Consider the following 22,864-nt stretch of genomic DNA (forward strand, 5'->3'; position numbering starts at 1 on the left):
TCCGTTTCCCCCAATCATCTGTTAAATAATTTTATTGTTCCACAACTTTATAACAATTATTACTTTTATATATTTCTAAAAGATATTTACAGATATTGGTTATGGGTCGGGCGTTTGAACGAATATGACACTGACATCTTACTCATTCCCCTGTTGAGGCGGCGATTGTCATAGCAGACGTATAAGGGATTTGGTTAATAGGACTGTGGAAGAGAGAACCGTTACAGTCCTAGAGTACTGCTCAAAACTACCACCATCACAACCACCATATGACCATGAAGAACGTGCTCCTCACCGAAGGCCACTGAAGCATGGGTAGCATGTCCTGCACCCTGAAGCAAGAACCATGCAGAAAGAGCGTCTACCTGGGCCATCTCAGCACAGTGCGATTTTGAGGGCCAAGTCTTAAGAAGGGTTAGGGTTAGGCGCCAGAAAGAGACAAACTAATGGAAAGAAGGGGAATGAAACTAACAAGGCATTCTTCAGTGTTCCTCACAGAAACTCAATCTTACACCCCAACATAGCAAAAAAACAACAGCACTACTCACCGTCAACAGGCTAGAACAACTGAACATCTGTGCTTGCTTCAGATCTCACTGAACCCCTGACTTCCATTACCTGTAAAACCCCCTGCCCCCCCCCCTTTTTTTAAAAAGGTCTCAAAATGCGATTTGCAATTTCCAAGTCCTCAGGACTTACTTTCTTATCCATGTGATCAACACAGACCAGGTAAAATGCAGTGGGAGGAAGCATCTGCAGTGATCCAAATGTAACAGTACTGAACGCCCAAGGACCGACGACCGACGTAACTCTCAGGAGGTGGTTTTCTGAAGACCAGAATGCCTGGAAATCGACCTTCTCCCGAGAACCAATAGCAGGAGGACCGTCGCACTTCCCGCTCAAAGTCATGGCCACCCCCCTCCCTCCTTTCCCCGTTTTGCCGAGGGCTCAATGATGCCCAATACTGATTTTGTGGGTCATACAGTAACAAGACGGGAACATCCTTTCACACATACCTAATGCACAATGCAGCAACATATAAACCTAAGCACTAATGTCGGAAATCAAGTTTGTTTTTTTTTGTTTGATTTAAAAGCACATTTCTGCAGACAGAAGATCCCAGAGTAAATAAGAAGCTGACCCAAAACATGCACAATAAAGGTGTCCAGCAGGTGGCAGTATAAGAATTAGTGAAGGAAACACATGCGACATTTGCTGCCTAAAATGTCCCCCAGACGGCCACTGCCACCAGATAAACATGGAGCTCACCTCGTGTCTGTTACATGTCAATGGGTGCTGGCATTAATCCGGTTTCGGGAAATACCAGGTCACGTGCGTTTTAAGTGTTTTTTTTAAATAACGTTAAACATTTATACAAGAAAAATACAAGCAGCAAAGGAAAGTTTTACAGAAAAAAAGTATGAACTAAAGTTAATAAAGTCCATTTTTACATTCTGAAATACATATCTTTAATAAAAACAGCCACAGTAAAGTTATCATAGAAATTATTTCCGGAGGCAAACGACCCTTGCGGACAAAAAAAAAAGCTGAAATGTTTTGACCGAGTGACTTGCCATCTCTACCCTGGTCAAGAAATGGGTTTCTGATCACTTGAAGAACCTGGGGAGAAAAAAAAATCTGCTGGCTCAGTGGAGCCTAACCCTGTAAGGTATCCACACAAGCACTCACACAGAGTAACTACCTTCAAGAAACATTACAAATGGATGAGGCAGAGTTGAGCTTACCTAACACCGAACCCTTGAGATTTATGAGCAGAGATTACAGAGGAGGTCAGAAAGTCACAGTGGCACTTTGCAAACCTGTGTGGACAATAGGATGCTGGGGTTGCCTAGTGCCCCACTTTCACCGACCCCAATATCACCCCCCCCCCCCCCTTTACAGTAACCTTGGTAACCATGTCTCTCTCCAGCGCTTTATCACTTTGGTCATAGAAGCCCCAGTCACAGTCAGCCAGTCGCAGCAATGCTGGAAGAAAGTCTTAGTCGAGGCATGGAGGTCAGCAGCGTTGCAGAACCCGACAGCCAATGAGACGAGAGGAACAAAACTGAAGGTTGCAATGGGGAGAGAAAATCTGGACCCAAGATTTATAACCGCAAAAAAAAAAAAAATCAGAATAAAAATAAATACAAAACCAAGTTTGCATTTGCAAGTGACAGACCTAGATGAAGGACGCATACTGACAAAACAACCTTTTCCCTGAAGCAATTTTGTTCCTCTTCTACATTTGCCCCCCCCCCCACACTGGTGAGGAATTAGGATGCCAGCCTGCTGAATCCAGGCCTCTTCCACGCTTGCCCTTTTCCATCTGGGGCGGTGGGGGTGCCAGCAGATCTGGGAGGGCCAGAGGATCGAAGGCTGGGGCGACAGCATCATATCTCTGTCGAAAGGGGGGATAATCAGTCAGCTGACTTCATCTGTAACCCTGACGACATCTTAGCGTTGCAGTGGCGGGGCTCACCAGAGAGGGCTCCAATGGCCTGGCCCTGATGCAGGGGTTTGTCCTCAAAGGCGGCCCGGGGGGCTTGGGGCCCCCCTTCGGGGTCCACGAGGTTCTGGCTCTGGCCATCGTTCATGCCCAGGTCGATAAACTCCTCAAAGGTCCAAGTGGCGGCCTTGCCGTTCAGGAAGTTGGGGCCCTCGGTTGGACGAGTCTTGGGTGCCAGACTGTGGGGGGGGGGGGTCTGCCTTCAGTTTGGCCATATACACACACTCACATACGACTCCCTGCGGGCCTGAACCGAGCGAGAGGTCGGAGCACCCTCATACCCAAGCACCTCCTGCTGCTCCTGGTTCTCCTTGTTCTCCAGCTCCAGCACCCCGTTGACACTTCCAGGAGAACCCACCTCCTGAGGGATGTCCCGCTCTGTCGACGGTGTCTCTGTAATAACACACCACCATACGGCTCAGAGAGTTGCCTGTCTGCTGTTTTCCATGATAATTTTTGCCCAGCAGGTAATAAGATGCATAAACTCTAAACTGAAGTCCTTACAGCTTTTGTTGGAATAGTTGTTTTCAGTAACTTTTGTACAAGCAAACAGCGTAAAACATTTTACTTTGATTTGTGGAATCTAGTGTCATGATTCTGAAATGAAGTCTTTCAGGTTTATGGTCTATGACCAACAATATGTATGCTTACGCACTAAAATTGTGCATTAGGAATCCAGTTTGTCTCACTTCGGTATATGCAGGGAAAGAGCAATTCTAATTTAGACAACAGTTCTCAACCCGACTGGCATTTGTGCATTTCCCAGTACTGAGTTTGTTTACCATGTCTGCCACCCCCAGCAGTATTTAGACATTACTACATCACGAGGTAAGCTGCAGCAGGTCCAAGCCATCGAGTGCTTTTAGAGGCTAATCCTGTCATTGTATTTAGATGACATCATCACCTTACAGTCAATGCCCACATAGTAACAGAGGGACGGACACTCACGGCTCTGTTCACAGACATGCTCGCACTCCTCCTCCCCGTTCTCATTCTGCAGGACCTTCTCCTCCTCCTCCTCCTCCCTCTAAAGACACAGATGCACAATGAACAGAACACCCCGACAGTACAGTGCACTCCTGACACACCACGTAAAAAATCTTACTAGAAGGCAACTGATCCAGAGGTTATTACATCACTGAGGACCACAAAACAAGAGGCTTTCCATCAGCACCACCGGTACCAGCCTGCAAGGTCTTCTGGGTAATAAATCTGGGTATTGAATGAAAGGAACACCCACCTTATCATTTTGGTCAGCTTTCCTGGTCCGCTTCATGATTTCTTCGATCCGCTGAGTAGACAGCAAGCGGCACAGAGCTCATGATGCTGCACTGGCGCCATCTTGGGGCGGCACGTTAAACACAAAAGGCACAGAGGAGCTGCCCTGGCAGGGTGGAGCTGCGACTCACCTTCTTCCTCTCCATGCGCTCCTGTTGACTCTGCTGCATCACTCTCTCCCTCTCCTGCCGCTGCTTCTCCGCCTCCTCCAGGGCCCGGGCCTCCGCCTCTTCGCGCTGCATGGACCACAAGTCGAGTCAGATCGCCAGCGGCCGATACGAATGCCGTCGATAGTCTCCACGCCTTTAAACGAGGCCTAATGGCTGGAATTCACACGGTCATCCCTGCTCTAGGTCTGCAGCTACCACCATGGATCACAAACCTGCCTTGATGTTGAACTTGGTCCAGACCCAAGATCTAGCCCTAAGGAAGCTAGACCTACAAACTAGCTCCAGTCTGACTCTAAGAAAGCGGGATTAAACACTTCCCCTATCGCCACAATAGGTTTAATACTCTCCATTAAGTGTCAGTTTCCAAATGCTAGCATTAGTTATCAGTCCTTCTTGTCTCTCTTGTTCCTATTAGAGCAGAGAGTAAACACATCATTCTCATGTCATTCAAAGCCCAGGCTCAGCAGAAAACTGCTCCCTGCCTGCCTCCCTCATCCTCCCCCCACTGACCTCCTTCTGCATCTCTAACTGCTTCTCACGATCCTCCTCCTCCAGCCTTTCCTTCTCTTGCTGCTCCATCAGGAGGCGCTCTTCTTCCGTTCTCTTCCACTCCTTCTCCTGCTCCTCCTGCCTCTTCCTCTCTTCCTCTCTCTTCTGCTCCTCCTCCAGTCGCCTCACCCGCTCCTCCTCGACCCTCCGCGCCTCCTGCTCTTCCTGCAACCTCCTGCAGCAGGATCCACAGAATAGCCTTTAGATCACTCAGCCGGCATGACCAGGAATCTGTAGAATCTTTGACTGGGGAGCTGCAAAGCAGTCAAAGTCAAACTAAAAACACATCAACTGAAGCTTCCCCAGGGAAAGAACCCAGCACTGCTGTGAAAGGATAGCAGTTAAGAGCTTTGGGGCTAACAGGCACCCAGCAGCATAAGGCCCAGAGCTTCATACTGGAAGAGCCCCACCTGGGACAGGTGAGAGGACATTCCCATGCTTGACCTGGAGAGGGCGCATGGAGCAGGAGTTACTGCGAGGCTGGCAGACAATCGCATGCAATGCAAGATAGCTACCCAAGAAGCAGCTCATGACCATCCTCCTACCCCTCACCTCTCCTCCTGCTCTCTTTGCAGCCGTAGCTGCTCCTCCTTCTCCTTCTGCTCCCGGGCCAGACGCCGGTTCTCAGACAGGATCTTCGCCGCCTCCTCTGCTGACGTGGTGCCTCCCACTGCCTTGGAGTTGGGGTCTGCAAGACGAGCAGAAGCAGCCCACTGAGATGGTGAGCTATGGATACCGCATGCTGGACGGACACGGACCCACACAGGACGTCATCTCTGTACCACAGCATATGCAGGACGTCCCTCTATAAAATGCAAGATATATTAATATAAGGCCTTTTGGGTTCAGCACCCACAGTGAATGCGCTCCTAGCAGTTCCAGCACCTGAGCAGTTAGGGGGCAACTGCATCACTATCAGGGTGCAAGGGTTTAGAAACCAGGCTCAGAGGTGTGTGCTTAATGCCAACGTATCTGACTAGGGAGGAACAAGATGGCGAGGCTTTCGAGCGTGACCACAGTGAGCACAAGCCCAACGTAATCTTCAGAGACCTCCTATCTTCTATTCCAGACCACTGATTATTAGTGTGGATTATTAGTGACCTAGCCTGATCGTATCTGCCAGCACGCTGCTCCATGTGAAAGACCCGATCTCGCACGGAATCTGAGCTGCTTCACACGTTTCATAATCACTTCCTATTGCTCACTTTTCTTATGTTGCTATGCAAAAATGGAGGGGAACAGGAAAGGAGAGCAGTGTGTTATGATATTCCGCGGTGATGCAGGTAGTCCACCAATGACGAACCCCAAGTCAACCGACCCAAGTCAGAGAAGCTGATCCAGTGATCAGTAGCCAGTAAAAATCACTCACACACACACACACACACACACACACACACACACACACACACACACACTACAGCATTCACCATCTTTGGTCTTGGCGCTGGGGGTCCCGCCGGTGGCTGGGGGCTCGGGCGACTTGACGGCGATGGGCTGCTTTGGGGGGGTCTCCTTTGGCTTCGAGTCCCTCTTGCGAAGGGTGGGAGGCCCAACGGGCGTGAGGGGGGGCCGTTGGATGGGGGCTGGTTTGGAGGTGAGCTGCGGGGAAGGTAGGCCCTGTGCGGCTCTGAGGGGGGAGGGGGGGCTGGGGTTCTGCCTGTGGAACCAGGTGAGGCGGCATAAGCACCAATTTCCATTCATTAACTTCAATGACATTGAAGCATTAAAGCTACATTTGAATTTCATATCCATCAAAAATATATTTCTAGCACAAAGGGACAGGGGTGTGACGGTACCTGGACACGACTGGGGAGGGGCTTCTCCTGGCAGCAGCGGACGCCATGGCCACGGGGGAAGGAGAACGCCGCCTGCTTAGGCTGCGAGAGGGCGATGGCGAGGGGGGCCGACCCCCTCCGGAAGGCGGGGTCTGCTTTTGGACTTTCTGGGGGGGGCACAATGCAAAGCCATCAAAGCCATAAAGATCAAACAAAAAACACCTCACAGGACAGTGGCTTAAGACGGTGGCATGATGCAGGTAAAGGCAGCCAGCACAAGCCTGAGCTGGAGCACGGGGCCCCGACACCGAGAGCCAGGCCTCCATAAAGGCCCCCGCGTCCCCACAATGGTAGCTGGAGCCCCGCTCACCTCATGCTCCCTAAACGAATTACTGGAAGGAAAAGGGCAACGTGACATAGCTGGTGAATACTGGAGCTAAGCAGTTTAATTTCCTGTTATTCTGTATCATAATCTGCAGCAGAATCAGAGAGCGGCCCGGGTCCGCAGGTAAACGGGGCCTCAGACTGGGCTGGGTTTGGTTATGGCTGCCCTGGGCACAGGACATCACACGCTGACACGAGCGGGGGCGGGGGGGGTGCAGCGATACCTGCAGCGTCCAGTGTGCTTCTCTCCACTGAAGGGAAGTATGTGGGAGGGGGGCAGGAATTCGGAGAACAAGGGATATGGGAACTGGCTGGTTTGACAGGCAAATTCAGGAGGATGCGTGTGCACCTGTGTTTCCCTGCCGTGTGAGTGCAGACTGATAAGGCCGGGCCAGTGAGGTGACGCGGGCCCGGCCAGTGAGGTGACGCGGGCCCGGCCAGTGAGGTGACGCGGGCCCGGCCAGTGAGGTGACGCGGGCCCGGCCAGTGAGGTGACGCGGGCCCGGCCAGTGAGGTGACGCGGGCCCGGCCAGTGAGGTGACGCGGGCCCGGCAGAGTGACCCTCAAACAAGCAGCAAAAGCCGAACTCTGAACCCTGCAGGCACAGCAGCACATCCCTGTCAAGCCCCCCCCCCCCCCAAACCTCTCTGCACCACGTTATCTGCGACATCAATGTCCTGTGCAGATATGACACCTTTTGCCCTCAAGATGACTTCACCTATGCGCTTGAATCTGAGGTTGCATATAGAACAACCCTCTTGACAAGCTTGTTAGTTGAATACAAGGGGGGTGACGGGGAATTACCTTTGTGCTGTCAGGCGTCGTGTCCAAGGGTGTGGATGTGGGGGGACCCTTCTGGCGGTCGACACTGCGGCTCCGGATTGGGCCTCGGGGCATGGGGCTGACCGAGGCTGAACGAGCACATAAGGGAGGCTCTGGTAAAAGGTTACATCATTGGTACATGGCCAATGGGAAAGGGAGAGGCAGGAGAATGGGTGGGCCAAAGGAGAGGGATGGTGTGAATAGAAGAGAGAAATGAGAATGGAAGAGGACAAAAAGATTTGAGCATGTTAGATTAGGTTTTGATTTCCCAGGGGGCTTTGGGGCTGTAGGACAGGGGGGAACACAGAGCGCTCCAAGCTCACACTGTAAACAAGCTCTATAGCAAGCGCTTCACAATGGGAAACAAACCTCATATTTATCACTTTTTACAGGCTAACTGGGGTGATGGGAAGGGGCTGTACTGACTGCAGGCCTGAAACTTAGGCCCAGAAGCTTCTTCAGGGTGTCGCCACCTTAGCCTTCATCTGCCGTCTCTCTCCAATGACCTGCGGTGCCAGTTACACTTCAGGACAACTAGAGGCCAGTTAGCGTCTCTCTGCCAACTAGCAAGTTAGTGCGGGAGACGCTAAGAGCGGAAGCTTACCGAGGTTGGGGCCGCATGATGAAACGGAGGGGAACTGGAAGGGTTCACCCTCTATTCCCAAAGCTTCAGGAACGTGCCGCCATAACCCACTATAAGGGGGGGGGGGCGTTTGGACCAAGGATGTAGCCATGTGACATGGGGGGGGGGGGGTGGCATATTTGAAATGGAACACTGGGCCTTCCTTGGGCAGCAAATGGACTTGGGGGATTATGGGGACTGAAGTGACAAAGCGTCACCTGACTCAGGGTCTCACTATTGGCAAATCCATCACGCTGAGGGGGGGGGGCAATTACCTTGAGGGTCTGTGCCATCTGCCAGGAGGACTGCGGCACTCTTGCTCCTAGCGAGGGAGGCCTGGGTGGGGGTGAGCAGGCGGCTGAGGACCCCACTGTCCAGCGGGCGGCGCTCTAAAACAGGCCGTGCACACAAGCGCATAGCAAGCAGGTTGGGCACACGCCCACACACACACGCCCACACACACGCGCACACACACGCGCACACACGCGCGCACACACGCGCGCGCACACACACACACACACACACACGATGGAGGACGGAGAAAAGGGGGGGGACAGGGGTGAAGGTGACATCGTGAATTAAAAGGAAAATCAAAAAAACCCCCAAAAGAATCAGTCAAGCAAATCCATGGAGAATTAAATCCACTGAAAAAGTTAGGGAGGAAGTCCTCAGTACAGGTGGTGGTGGGGGGGGCGGGTTAGTGTGACAGGGCTGATGCAGGACAGCTCAACGGGACGTACATGAGAACAGACTGACATCGACCGATCTGCTTGGGGGGGGAAGTCAACAGCTGAAATAAGGTTAATGAATCAAGAGGCTTCACAGCTCCTCTGGAGTTACAGGTGTGTCCACATGTTCACTGTCATCTCAGGCCACAGAAGGCTGTGACAGAGGCTCGCTCAATCATTCGGGGGGGGGGGGGGGGGGGGCGGGGGGTTCCACAAATACCACCGTGTGTCAGCAATTGTTCCACACGCACACCCAAAACGGCTGAATGCATCACGACACTGCAGTTCTAATTCCCATAATTTCATAGCTGCTCTGTCTGACCCAGAGTCCTCCAGTGCAGGTCAGTGGGCAGTGTTGGCATCCCAAGGATCAATGTTTGCTTATTTCCTCTAGGGGGCGCAAGGACACACAACTCTGGACGACGCTATTTGCTCCAGGGGAAAAAAACAATGACAAGTGCAGTAATGCCGGTCGGACACAAACACAACATTGTGTGAATACAAAGGCGTCTTTTCCTGGCGACCGGGGGGGGGAAGTAGGGGAATAAAGGTTAATACAGGATTAGCTGCAAGCAAATGCCTCACTCACCAACACCAGACGTATGGAAAGGAAGAGACTCTGAGCAGGTAAACTGAGAGACAGACATGGTTTGGCCAGCAAACAAAAGGCAGAGCAGAGGACGCCTGAGATTAAACAGGAACCATCCTGGGTCTTCCTGGGACAGAACCAGCGAGTCAGTGGTACCGGCAACACGAGCATGCGCAGTCAGTGTTAGCCCGCAGATATATACACACGCACATACACAAATATAACCAATGAGCAACCTTTTTCAGCCTTGGTGTTTTTTTCTATCTTGGCGGAGGGCTGCAATTTGCTCCGATCCCGAGAGAGGGAGGAGCTTCTTTTCTTCAAGGCGGAGCCTACAAACAGGAGGAGGGACAGGGAGGCATTAGGGCCTCTCAAAGAGACTCGCAGGGTCAGGCTAGGACAGCATGCGGAAAACGTCACCCAAACATCGCAGGAGGGGACCTGCTTCTTGTCAACGAGCCACTAAACCTGTTCATTTACTGGTATACAAATAAAATATCAGAGCGAGAACAACAGCCTTTTGCATAACGCAAGGTTATCCTCAGTCCCTCTCTGGCTAACAAGTGAACCTACAATACACTAATGTAACGTCATGTTATTAATCTGAATTACTTTAAAGCAAAGGAATTTATATTCATACAAATATCTATCAGTTAAAAAAAAAAAACAAATTTCCTTAGGCTTTATTGCAAGCCAATGCAATAAAAAGTTGCTCTGGATTAAAAGGCCTTAGTAAGCAACCATTTGAACTGTTATATCCTGGTAATGGAAGTAATTCCAGCAGACACTGCTCTATAATGGCTGTACTCAGCAAGAACAAACTTACAGCCACGTGGGCCTTCGATTATAAATCACATGCCAAAACTGATGACATCAGACACAGATACAAGTGGATTCAGGCCAAGAGCCAATCCAGCTCAGTTTTGCAGAGATATAGCAGCAGCCGGGGGGAATATGATTTTATATATATACACAGGTCAGCCGGGCACAAGGAAAACGGTATAATGCACAGCCAGTATGCTGGCAAATGGAACTATGCGTGTTCATGGAGACAAGCGCTTCCTTTCATGGAACTGGAGTTTCTAACCCATGAATCAAACCTGACTAAGCTACCACAAGTAAAGCAAGTACTGCATGTAGATGTGCAGGTGTGAGCTGGAGGAGGAGCTGCACCTGTGGGGGGGCCCAGAAGTGGTTCCTGGGATTCCTTTGCTGATTGGGAACCATTGCTAGGTAACCGGTTCAGAGAGGAGCTCCGCCGTTTAACACCTGGGAAACGAGGAGAGCACACCTCTAGACGCGTGAGGAGCAGGGTTAACAGGAACAAACCGAAAGGAGAGTCAGGAGAGTCATTTGACACGACAGCTCGAGTTGATCCCAGGCAAGGGGGAGGGAAAGGGAGGGTGGGCACAGTTAAGACACGCCACTGAAAATGACCTTACCGACTGCTAGCTGGGGGGAAACAAAACTCAAGACTGAAAACAAGGGTCGGGGGGAAAAGAAACTCAGACTCTTCAATTGCTGCAACCGAAGTGCCACTTTGCCCACTGGTATAGGTCACAAGCACATGAACGGTGAAGGTGAAGCAAGTGTATTTTTACAAGCAAGCAAACTGAAAACTGGGAGCCAGGGTCAAAGAGTGTCACTGGGTCTGGACTTGTGAGTCGGGGGCCAGCGGGGGGGGGGTGTGCTGTGTTACTTACTCTTGTCAGGAGAGTTGATTAGAGCAGCGGAAGAGGATGACAAGCGCTTGCTGATGCCAGAGTCTGCAGACTGCTTTAGATTCACAGTAGAGCTGGAACGCTTGTCAACTGGCAGAGAGAGACCAGAGAGGAAGTACATTTTAGGAAGATGGGGTCAGAGATGAGCAGACAGTGGGCACTGAAGCAGGGCTGAGCCCCCCCCCCCCTCTGCACAGCCAACAGCTTCCGCTCAGTCCGGCCAAAATAAGGCATCAGCTCCAGCGAGATGGAGGAAAAAAAACATCACAGAAAAGCCCATTATGGAAGAAAATTCCATTCGCCGGCGAGACAAATCTCAGATCGTTGGTCTGCCAAGCTGACCAGCTTTAAGCACCTCAGACTCACAGCCCAGACAATGTGCTTGTTGCTAACCAGCAAGAACAGGAAAACAAAATTGAGACTTTTGCATTACAGCACATGGAAAAACAAGTATGCATGCATGGAGACACAAACACCGACAGTGCATTCTTCAGTGTTGTACTGCAGTATAGCATTAGTGACGCCCGCACATGCTTCCCATTGGAGGAATGTAGCCTGTGACGACCCCTGACCCGGAAGGGCTTAGTGAGTTGATTGCAATGAGGGAGCAACACGAAACTGAGAACCAAAGGGGCAAGTTAGTGGGGCAGGAAGAAAACGTGCACGTGCGTGCGAACAAGCTGAGAGAAAATGCCAGTGCTTCAAAATCCAAGGGGATAACAAGCACCTTGCGTCTTCTGGGGGCCCTGGGGTTCGGAGGGGGGTGCTATGCTAGCTAGGGGGGCGGGGCCTGCCGCCTCAGAGTCACCTGCAGGGCGAAAGGGCTCACTCAGGCCACATGGCAAACATGGGGGGTCAGAGTCAGTGGCTTAGAGTCTGCAAGTCAGACAGCTCCTGCAAGTAGAACATTTACGGCCCAGATGACCCACACACAGCACTGCTGACCTGCTTCTTTCTGGGAGAGATGGGTCAGGATTTAATATACATCCAAACATTCCTGGTGTAAAAACTCTATATTCTCACAGGAAGACGGCTGTGGCTTTAACCAGGAAGTCCTCACCAGATTTCTGGGGGCCGTCAGCCGTCAGGCCGCCTCCCCAGGACCATCTTTTCTGCCTCAGCTCCAGGCGCTGGCTGCGTTCAAGTGTGCGCCTCACCACTGCCTCATAGTGTTCCTGTGGCAGACGTGAGCATTCAGAACATACCGGAGGGCGACGTGCACTTGAAAAGGACATATCCAACACAGCCAGACAGGAAGAGCGGTATGCTAAGCAGCCCGTCACTCACGTGCCAATAACTCGCCATACGCACTGTGAGCTGGGGAGGGAAAACGGACCCACAAGTGTCAAATTTCAGTACAGGAGCCTCTGCAGTCACGCAGAGGACAGTAGAGGTGAGAAAGCTTGCACGCCAGAGCAGAAGCTACCTACCTATTTATACACCAGCCCATATCATCCACCACCCAGTTACCACAGTAGTGCACTAAACAGTCACAATGTACTGGAGAATCAGGATGACCCACAGTAACACACTGACCTAATCACCGACTACATAATAATACCCTTCACCAATCATATTCCTGCTTTGTCAGATATTTGCTTTTATTTTTGCCATATGAAGGATTCAGTTGTACCCTAACCTTTGAAACACACCATCACTGAATACAGAGATACCTTCTGCCCAGCTCACCAGCATCAACCAGAGTACACCAACCTTCTCCTCTTCCAGCTTCTGCCTGCGCTTCTCCTCCACGGCGACGCGCCGCTGCTCCTCCCGCTGACGCTGCTCCCCCATCTTGCGCTGCCGCTCCTCTAGCTGCCGCTCGTACTGCAACTTGGTCTTGCGCTCCCTTTCCTCGATCTGCGATCCGCGTGCCGCTGAGTGGGCATGGGGAAATGCGTCTTTACCGATGTGGCACGACCAACAGCGGGCAGCCAGAACCTAACGACTACTTCGAGATCACAGGCAGGAAACAGGGCAGGAATCCCGGATGCACTACCTATGGGGCATGGGAATATTGCCACCACTTACCCTGCTGCCTTTCCTGTTCCTCCCTCCGCTCTTTGGCAACCCTAAGCTTGTCGTCTATCTTCAGTGATGCTCCATCTAGGACTAACAACACAAATGCCAGCATGACCCACACACACAATCCTTAGTCACCTATTATTGCACTCCACCCCAAAATCTTTTTCCTGAAATCCCCCCCCACCCCACCATTCTGATACAAAAACAAACTGGACCAGCATGGCTTATGACTACAGCACAGACACAATGGCTATAGTGTGCTGCTCAATGAACTGGCAGTAGCTCAAAACACATGTGAAGACCCTTACCAGGCCGGGCACCTGGGGGCTTGGCACCGGCTGGCGTTCCCACCGTTGACGCTGACACCGGGCTGCTAGCGGCCTGAGAGCGGCGCTCGTCTGCTTCTGCCTGCGCAGCTGCAGCTAAGGAGATATGGGGCCAGTGCAGAAGACAGATATTACTTAACAGAAATGCCACACCAGCTGCTTTCCAGCACTACATGCCCAGTGCCGTTATATTCTGCGGTATGCAGGGTTTTATGCCTGTTTGAGAAAGACCCAGCAGCCTCACTTCGGAGTGTCAGTCCATGTCTGGACTCGTCAAACCTCAGGACTGGCCCCTGCTTGCCAGGGAGGAAATCTTTTTTTAGTGATGCACAGATAAGGGAATTTCTGGCCGATACCGATAGCCGATTATTTTGAAAACTGACACAGATACTGAAGGCTCTGCTTAAATATGTTTAAAAGGGACACTCCACCCAAGTTAAAAAATAAATGATATTCCAAAAATATAAGTACTTCATATTTCTTGGTAAGAAAACACCAACTCAGGCATACAACAGTACAAGCGCACTATGTTTTAAAACTCTATAGATCTTATATATTTATAACATTAAAGAAAGAAGGACTTGTCAAGGTCTATAAACTGAGTAATTTTCCGCGCAATATCTTTTGATTTTGCACTGTCTGCACTGAATTTTCTTTTGCTGTCAAACGCTTGCGTTACTGACAGATTAGCGTTATCCGGCGGTACTGCAGCCCTCTTCATTGAAATGGATGTTTTCTCAGACACCCTACACACTTTTCACTGTCCCGCCTTAAGGTGACCAATCAAATTTGTTGTTTTGAAATGCTGATTAGTGGATCCTCCTCGTGCAATTTTAGCAGAGCAATGTTTGCAAAATGCATTTCTAATGCCATTTTAGCAAACATTAAAATAATTCCACACAGCAGACATTTGTCTAAGTGTTTAGTATGTGGGGGTGCAAAGTATTATGGGTCGCCATTTTAAAAGGAATTACCAGCGATAAATTTTGGCTCATTTTAACCATCAGCCAATACTAACAGTTGGCGGATAAAATAGGTGCATCTCTTTCTTTCCAAGGGGGTGGGGGTGTTCACAGGATTAGACTGCAAACTTTTGTGTAAAAAAAAGCTTCACCCATTTTTATCATCAGTTTAGAGACTGGGTCAGAACTGAAACTATTTAATTACGGACACATAGCATAGAAACTGGATGGCACAGAAATTGTACCAAACCCTAATCCCATGGATGACCTACAGACTGATAAAAAAAAGATCCTATTCATCTTCAGCTCACTAGTACAGTGCAAAAAGCCCCAAGGAGGAGCTCGGATGACTGCAAGACTGAGCAAGGTGACTTGGGGATACAAGCTCACAGCCCCTCATAAGCCCGCAAGACAACTATAGGCAGAACTGAATAAAAACAAACATCTCTAAGGAATGTCCTGCTGCAAGACCCAAGGTACCGGAAAAACCATATCTAGCCCAGTAAAATGTTATTCCATAGATCATTCTAACAGCATCTTCTTGGAAAATGTCATCAGCAACCTTCAGCTATTTAATTCCTGGATTTTGCCTTCAACGGCAATAGAAGAGGGGAAACTGCAGCAGAAAGCATTCTTCAAATATTTAATTAAACGTGTAATTAAGTCTTCTTAAAAACCTAAAAGCGAAGCAATAAGCATACCTAACCTCCTAAAATAAATAAATAAATATATTTTTGAATAAATGTGACCCTCAAGGCCTGCAAGGACTACCCTCTATGCCAAGGCTAATCCAATCACGGTCCACAAGGTCCAAGCATTATCACCCTGATTTACCAGCCTTCCTTTACCCGTGAACCGGATGTGAAGCATCTGTGACCAATCAGAATCAGTAATTATTAAACTAACTACCTAGGAGAACTGAAAATAAGGCCTGGATTTGGAACAGAGGTCCAGATTTAAAGAGCCCTGCTCAATGCTAAGTGACTGATGTCATTGAACCACTCACTGATGCTGCCAAATTTGTGCCAGTTTTAGCGAGCTGTGAGGCGAGTGCAAATGGCCAAATCAACCCACAAACAGCATGGATCCCACTCCCAGCCTGGCTTTTGGTTTTATGGAAAAGTGCAGATGTCGCACTGGGAAGACTGGTGGGTGCTGCTCCCTCTGCAGACTTGGATGTTTTTCAGCCATTTGTGAAACTTAAGGTCTCCAGAGCACACAGAAAGTATACAGACAGAAAGCACACACAGCCGTTTAGTCCTGTCAAACAAATGGTAGATGCACCATTTCACACCAGAACCATACACATTATGCTACTTCTGCCCAGGACAAGGAAACAAAGGGGACTCCTGCAAGTCATGGCTTGGAAACTGTTGCCAGGTGACAGTCACAGGTTCCGTGGAAACCAACACCAAGGTCCTCAAGCACACAAACCCCACAAATGAAGTCACGCTAAAGCCGTCACTATTCTTAACAAGACAAGCTGCCAATCCAGAGTGAGGACAATGGCCACCGTCTCCTATTGACCAGTGGGTCTGAATGAAAGCCTTGCTGGCCTTCTAGGTTGTCAGAATCATAAAGCACAAGAGATCGGAGAGCCACAAGAGAAGTGCCTCAATGCTCTAATAAAATGGGCTAGCATTACCTCAGACAGCACACGAATTCAGTCTGCCAAGTACTGCAGTCAAAACATTTCAAAGAATAATAGGTACCTCAGGGTGATGCTGTACATGGAAAGACAGCCAGCAACATTATTTTTCACCAGCTGATAGGAGTAATTATTCCAGAATATCACTTAAGGCTGGGCTGCAGATTGCACCCAATTTTGTGGCACATGCAATCAAAGATCTGCTGCGTGACTAAATTTTTTCCTTGGGTGCCCTTATATCATCTGTTTTTTTTTCAGGGTCAGAGCCAGTCAATCTCAGCCATATACCCAGGATACAGTAAAACGAAACATTGTTGCACTAGGACCAAGGTGGACAGAAAAGGACAGAAAAAATACAGGACTACACAGGTGGAATATACAAAACAACATTACTTACAACATTTATTAATACCTTAAATCGATATTTGGGATTTTGCATTACCATTATATGCATTTAATTGCAGACCTAGGCCTAATTATATTACACGTAATCCAGACATCTCTTTAAAAACCATTCGTAATCGTAGTCTATTTTATTGATATAAATACTAGCTGCCGCAATAGAGTTAAATATTGGCTACACCAATCTAATAAAACATGCAGGTTATTGGTTGGCTAAATGTAAATGATTTAATTAAAATAAAAACATACCCGTTTAAAAACATTTGTTGATTTAGGCCTATTTTATTAACGCTCGTTGCTGCTATTGAACTAAATATACATTAATAATCTAATAAAACACAGACTATCAAGCTAAATGTATGTAATTTTTAATAATAACGGCTTTAAAACATTCGTAAATGAACAGTTTCAGAAATATTGGTATAAGAAACACATCCTGTGTCATGACAAGTGTGTGACCACCAGAGTGGCCCCCTACCCTGCAGTATTTCAGCGTCAGGTAGCGGCAAACTGAAGCTTTTTCTATAAGTATCCGGGAGCAGCAACACTTTTGAGAAGTTTTGACTCATCTGAGTTTTTGAAATTTTCAGTTTGTTACGCACTTTAAACATAGCGCACTTTAAGTTTTGTTCTAAAATAAAGCTTTTGCAATTTTTTTTGTCTGTGCTGTGATTCAAACAAAGACAAATATTTACCGGCACCTTTATTCCTAATTATAGTCATTTACGTAACTAGAAACGTGTATGTGGAATGACAAAAAGGTGCCGCTTAAAAAGCATTATTGTGGCGCTAAAGGCACTGTGAAAAATTTGGGTGCACCTGAATGAAGAGAGTTAGGCGCACCAGTGCTACCAATGCAACGCGTTATTCTGGAACCCTGTAATGGCACAACAGCATGGCCTAAACTTGAAGCGTTTCATACCACCAGCTCAGTTAGCTCACGACTATGTAATCTACTGGTAAAATAAACATTACAGTAGCTGAACACCACCAGAAAATAGGTCTTGTGGAGGATTTTGTTTTTTTTTTTGTTTGTTCATTTAAACATTTACAGTTGTAGCCAATCCCAAAGCTCAAATGAAAGCAGCTTGAAAGTCATCTAGAGAAGTCCAAAGGTCTAAGGCCACTGAATTTGTGCATGTATTAAGCACTAAGGAGAGCTTGGTTTCTGCTGCACCTTTGGCTCCTCAGACTGGCTTCCGGCACAGCAACAACAGGCTGGAGATGATACGATAAGGTCAATGACACGCATGCCAGTCAGGAGATATTGGACACAAAAAGAAGCAGAAAACACAAACATTCTGTGAGGAGATCAGAGTCTAGTCAACCCCCATTCAGCAACACCTACTATGGTTAGGGATTAGTGCTCAAAGTCTAGAAAAAGCACAGCCACTGGGATGAAGACATGCTGCATACGAGCAACTGAGTGGGGCCTTGTCGCCTCGAACGTTCCCAAAGAAAAAGCAGCACACACAGCAGCCTCTGTGCATTCACATTAGTGACATCACATGAGCTGCAGTCCAAATGCAAGAGCCACACAGAAAACAAATGTGTAGCTGTTACCACCTTACTATAACAAGGGGACAGTCTGAGAGGTCTGGGCCAACTCTCACCCAATTTTGTCTAAAGGCATGCACTCCAGAACCACACCTATTTCCACTTGCAACCAAATGCACCCATTTAAAAGATCAAAAACATTCTTCTTTACGCACTTTCCAGGCCACTGACAACATGTGCTACAGGCATGCACTCTTAGTAGATTATGGTAAAGCACATGTGAACTGCCCATATCCAAGCCCAACACACTGATGTAAATCACCCTAGTTAACATATGGGTAGCTACGTTCAATGGGGCAAAGAGCAGCAGCACCATATCGGACAGTTTTTTACTACCCACTGTGCACCACTGGCCAGTGAGCAACTGGACCAATGACATTCCAAAGCCTCATAACACACAGCCTCATTATTGGAGTACAAGTACTCACTTCAGGGAGGGCTGAGGTAGTTTCCCCACAGCCTGAAGGCTCTTGCTCCCCCAACAGGAAAGGTGGCGACACAACACAAAGCATGGTAAAGCATAGGAAGATGTTCTCTGGACACAGATGCCATAAGATCTATTCTGCTCTCTGCAAAATCTTCCTTCATAACTCTTCACTATTAACACTTTATACACCCTGATTTCTTCACCCATTCCTCCTTCCTTTCCCATCAGCCTGGTGCTGATCTGTGTAGGATTACCTGGGACACCCTGCTGGACCAGTAAGCCGGGGTTATTTATAGAGCCTTGAGGGGACAGTGTGCCAGCCACAGCCTGCATTTGACTACCATTTCCGGGGCCAACGTGGCGGCACACACAATGAGAGCCAGTAACCTCAGAGCCCTAGAGCAGAAGCCCGCTGAGCTGTCACAAACAGCTGGACCTGGCTAGGCCCGTTTGCACTTTGACATGATAATGCCACTGTTTTCAGCCCTGGTACTGTCAACACAACATGTATTTCCACTTTTTTTCCAAACCAAGCTCTTTATTAGCTTTGACTGAACTATTAATTGAAAAGATTCAAATAAAAGCAACATGTTCATTAAAAACACTAATAACTCAAGGAAATTTAAATAGCATTTTAATTCCCTGACCATTCACATTAATCAAAATTAAAAATGACTATTAGAAAAGTATTTCCATATTCTCCCTTCTGGCAGTCTACTGTACCCCATTCCTGTCCCCAACAACACTACTTTCGTTGCACCGGCTATCAGGGCCGTCAAAGTCTTGTACCACCACTATAGCTGCACAAGGATACTTCCTCAAGTCTCCTCCTGGGAACCCTAGTTTGCAGCAGCCACCTGCAGGTGTCCAAATAAACCAAAACAGATTCTGTTCAGACACTGCAAGACATTACATCCACCCTGCAGACAAAAGCCAAGACAAAGATTGCATGTACTATTCAACCATAAGGGCGCACCAGTAATGGATGTGCCATTTACTCCACTGCTGGGAGGAGCTTCAGGGTATGGCTTGTCCACTTCCTGTGATGGTAGAGTCCCCACTCTCACTCAACAATGAGCACAACTACCTAATATCATTGTTATGCTGGATTCAGATCTGGTCAATATTTGATTGGTCAGGAAGAAACTGGATTTAAATGCCGTTGGTTGTTGCTGTTGATGTAATATAAATCTGTCAGATTGTCAGCCGCAAGCGCTGTAAACAAGATGGCTGTTTGTTCTTCCCACCCATCAGATAAACGCAGCATGATTTTTACAAACGACCCAGTCAGGAAAAACAAATCGGATCATATATGCTCCTTTGATATCTTACATACTATAATAGTGTTGTTCATTTCTAAAGGTTAAATTGGACAAATTATGAACATATACACTGGAGCAATGCTTCAAAGACATTTCCTATCTTCCTAATTCCTGACCTCAATCTAGAAAAGATGTTATCGGTCTGTTGGAAGGATCATCTAATAGCACATTCCAGACACAGTAGCTCTGATAAGAGTAGGCTACCTGGAGAACACCGAACAGGGAACTGGCCACCAATGCATTCTAGAAAAGTGGACACCTAAGAGTTGTGTAGCCCCTAAAAAACTTGCAGCCAATCACAAAGTAACCATAGTGCTGCAACTGCTACTGACAGTAGGAATGAGTCAGATGTGTTTGCCTCAGAGGTGTCTCCCAGGAAACAAAGTCAGTCCCTAAAGAAAAATCACTGGGAAACCAGTTTGAAAAAAATCAAAAAATAAACACACACAAACATATTACAATATATATGCTGCACACACACCTTTACAATACACACCACTCTCGAGATATAAAATCACATGACATCATGGGTAAATCTTACCAAAAATTTTAATATCAACCATCAGCAGACATTCACCAGAATTCAATCCATATACCTTGTGATGGAATTTTGGAGTCTGTTTTTATGGATCCACCATCCCAACATTAAAAACTACCTCCTGTCCATGCAAGAAGTTACAACTTGTCAGGTCATGAATTTCAGGTATACCAGGCAATGTTATTTCTATGGCACCTACATGCTTACTGCTAAAAAATTCTCATCAATGCATGACCTGGTGAAGAATAGACAGAAACAGTCCGTCAAACCTAGCTCAACCAAGCCTAGATGTGAAGACCCAGGTCTCCTGTATTACCATGAAGATACTTTCAGATTGCTTATAAATATTGTTTCCTATTTCAAAATATGTTTCACTCATTGCTGCAGTGTTCAATTAACCCTCAAAACTGATGTTTACAAAAATGTCAGCTTGTTTCAAGTTTTACAGCACACATTCACAACGATGGACACAAACAGACACACTCCCTCTTTCTGACTTCCTGTATACTCCCACGGCTGTAGGTCAGTTCTCCATTTCAGGGTTTTCTGTGCTTGCAGAAAGAGGTCACAGGATACAATCCTCCCTCTCTGAGGCTACATTAGCTATCTATCATAGTGCCAACCGAGAAGCATGAACACTGCAGATTTTTAACTGTGGGCTACAGTAATTCCACAGTGGGACTGAGAATTGGCCAGGCAATCTTCTGCTTTAATTGTAGGCTCTGAATTAGCCGATTCCCACAACTATACTCAATCTGATTAATAACGTGACGTGTTCGGAGGAAGTTCAAAACCCAAGCCATTTAATTGCTTGGTCACGTACTCATTTCAAGATAAATAACACCTTCGTTGCATTTGCTTTCCAAACCGCAACACCATATTCAAACTACTTGTCATTTTCCGTCCATCACAACGATGTTATAAACTATATGATTCCGTGCCATACATTAACAATAGGACTTTTCCCTTTAAGCCCCTCCCGAAAAGACCGAGGCCGAACCATCTTGATAAGTTTCATCCTACCGCGAAACCCGAAGTCAAATAAATCTTGCTTTATTTGGAGCGGCAAATACTCGCCGAAAACTAGCATCATAATCTCCAATAGCAATCAGTATAACGATAAGGAGACAGCTTTTAAACTAGTCAGTTCGCATCGTCCGCTTTGGTAATGGGATGCTGTACAGTGTACACAAAAAACACTCAAATTTGAATCCGTTTCAGTTTTTCACAGCTGAGGTGATAGAGAGCCAAACAAACGAGCTAAACTTCCCAAGGAAAACGCTGGCTATTAGCTATAAACTTAGCCAGACAGTTCAAATGCACTTTTAACCAACATATCTCTAACCACGCTTGTACAATCTGCACTACTCGGTCAATATAAATCAGCGGTTGGACTTCTAACCAGTTTATTAAATTTAAGGATTTCACAGAAAAACTGGCACCGGCCGCTGGCGCCAGAAAACAGATGTCGGCCGGTTCCGTAGACAGGCAGCGGTCTCTCGGTTTTCCTGAACTGCCCCTCGCAACAACTGCGAAGCCCGGTATCATAACATTCACAGTCGTCTGTCCAATGAATTCAACTGAAGTTTGCTGGAGGAAAACCAGTCGCCGAAAAAGTTGTCATATTTTGAGTTCTATCCGGTTAGGTCAACCCGGCAAAGTCCGAAAATCGGATGGAGCTCTGCGCCACATTTGAACCATGAGACAGCCTCTAAGGCCCCCTAAATAAGTGCCGACACCCTTTCTAATTCAACTTTTATGCAACTTTAGACAACACAACAAAGCAATTAACAACTTCAGAAATAAAATTCTCACCCATCTGAGCTCGCATCTCCTTCAGAGTCGCGCCTTCCGCCATTTTTGGAGGATTTTTTTCCTACTTTTTTTTTGACGACACAGAGATGCGCGCGACTCACGAGGACGTGGACAGCGCGAGACGGATTGAAAGGGCGCGCGAGCGTCACCTGACGGATGAGGAAAATTCGCGCTGTTTAATAAGCGTGTGCAGATGTCTCCAAAGCGTACGAAATAAACTTAAATACAACGTATACAAAACGCGGGGCGCTTAGTGTACTGGCGGTGATGCCATTAACACTTTAAATCATAAACTTGCTGTCGTTAGTGGCTTGAGTCTGAGGAACTTGCTGCCATAGCGACGGGCGGCAGGCGATCACGACCTGGTTGAAGAGCACACTTTTTCTGCCTCCTCAACACTTCAAAGAGGCTTTTCTTAACACCGCCTGACCTACGCGTTAGATCAGAATAGGCTGCACATGCGCACCATACAGCGAACGAAACGGAGGATGCACGAAAACGAATCGGAACTCGAAAATGCAGATTCATTTATTCATTCATGCATCTGCTTAAACGGCTCAAATAGACGCCCACCTTTAAGCATAAACTTTTAATAAGTTTTCCCACCAATACGATTTCAACTGTAAAAAATGAAAGCTAGAAACAGATGAAATTCATGACACGAAGTACAGCGTTAATAAACATTTTTGTTTGGGTTT

At 47.6% G+C, this 22,864-nt stretch overlaps 1 protein-coding gene across 7 annotated transcripts; it reads right to left on the bottom strand.

Annotated features, from left to right (window-relative positions):
* Positions 1-16: 16 nt before the first annotated feature.
* Positions 17-22,601, bottom strand: map7d3 (MAP7 domain containing 3). Of its 7 annotated transcripts, none has more exons than XM_023797716.2 (21): positions 22,167-22,601; positions 13,478-13,591; positions 13,176-13,256; positions 12,858-13,021; positions 12,205-12,319; positions 11,872-11,952; positions 11,127-11,234; positions 10,597-10,692; positions 9,660-9,755; positions 8,382-8,495; positions 7,467-7,573; positions 6,300-6,445; positions 5,931-6,160; positions 5,056-5,191; positions 4,465-4,678; positions 3,916-4,020; positions 3,747-3,797; positions 3,455-3,533; positions 2,788-2,899; positions 2,480-2,685; positions 17-2,398 (listed from the first exon to the last, which is right to left on the bottom strand). In XM_023797716.2, the coding sequence occupies exons 1-21, from the start codon at positions 22,207-22,209 to the stop codon at positions 2,391-2,393; spliced, it is 2,406 nt and encodes an 801-aa protein (XP_023653484.1). In that variant the 5' UTR covers positions 22,210-22,601; the 3' UTR covers positions 17-2,390. The 7 variants fall into 7 exon arrangements, with proteins under 7 accessions (XP_023653484.1, XP_023653483.1, XP_023653485.1 ...); XM_023797715.2 differs by having other exon boundaries at positions 7,467-7,597; XM_023797717.2 differs by lacking the exon at positions 11,872-11,952 and having other exon boundaries at positions 7,467-7,597; positions 22,167-22,600.
* Positions 22,602-22,864: the final 263 nt, after the last annotated feature.

This window comes from Paramormyrops kingsleyae, chromosome 10, assembly GCF_048594095.1.
Source record: "Paramormyrops kingsleyae isolate MSU_618 chromosome 10, PKINGS_0.4, whole genome shotgun sequence".
Lineage (NCBI taxonomy): Eukaryota > Metazoa > Chordata > Actinopteri > Osteoglossiformes > Mormyridae > Paramormyrops > Paramormyrops kingsleyae.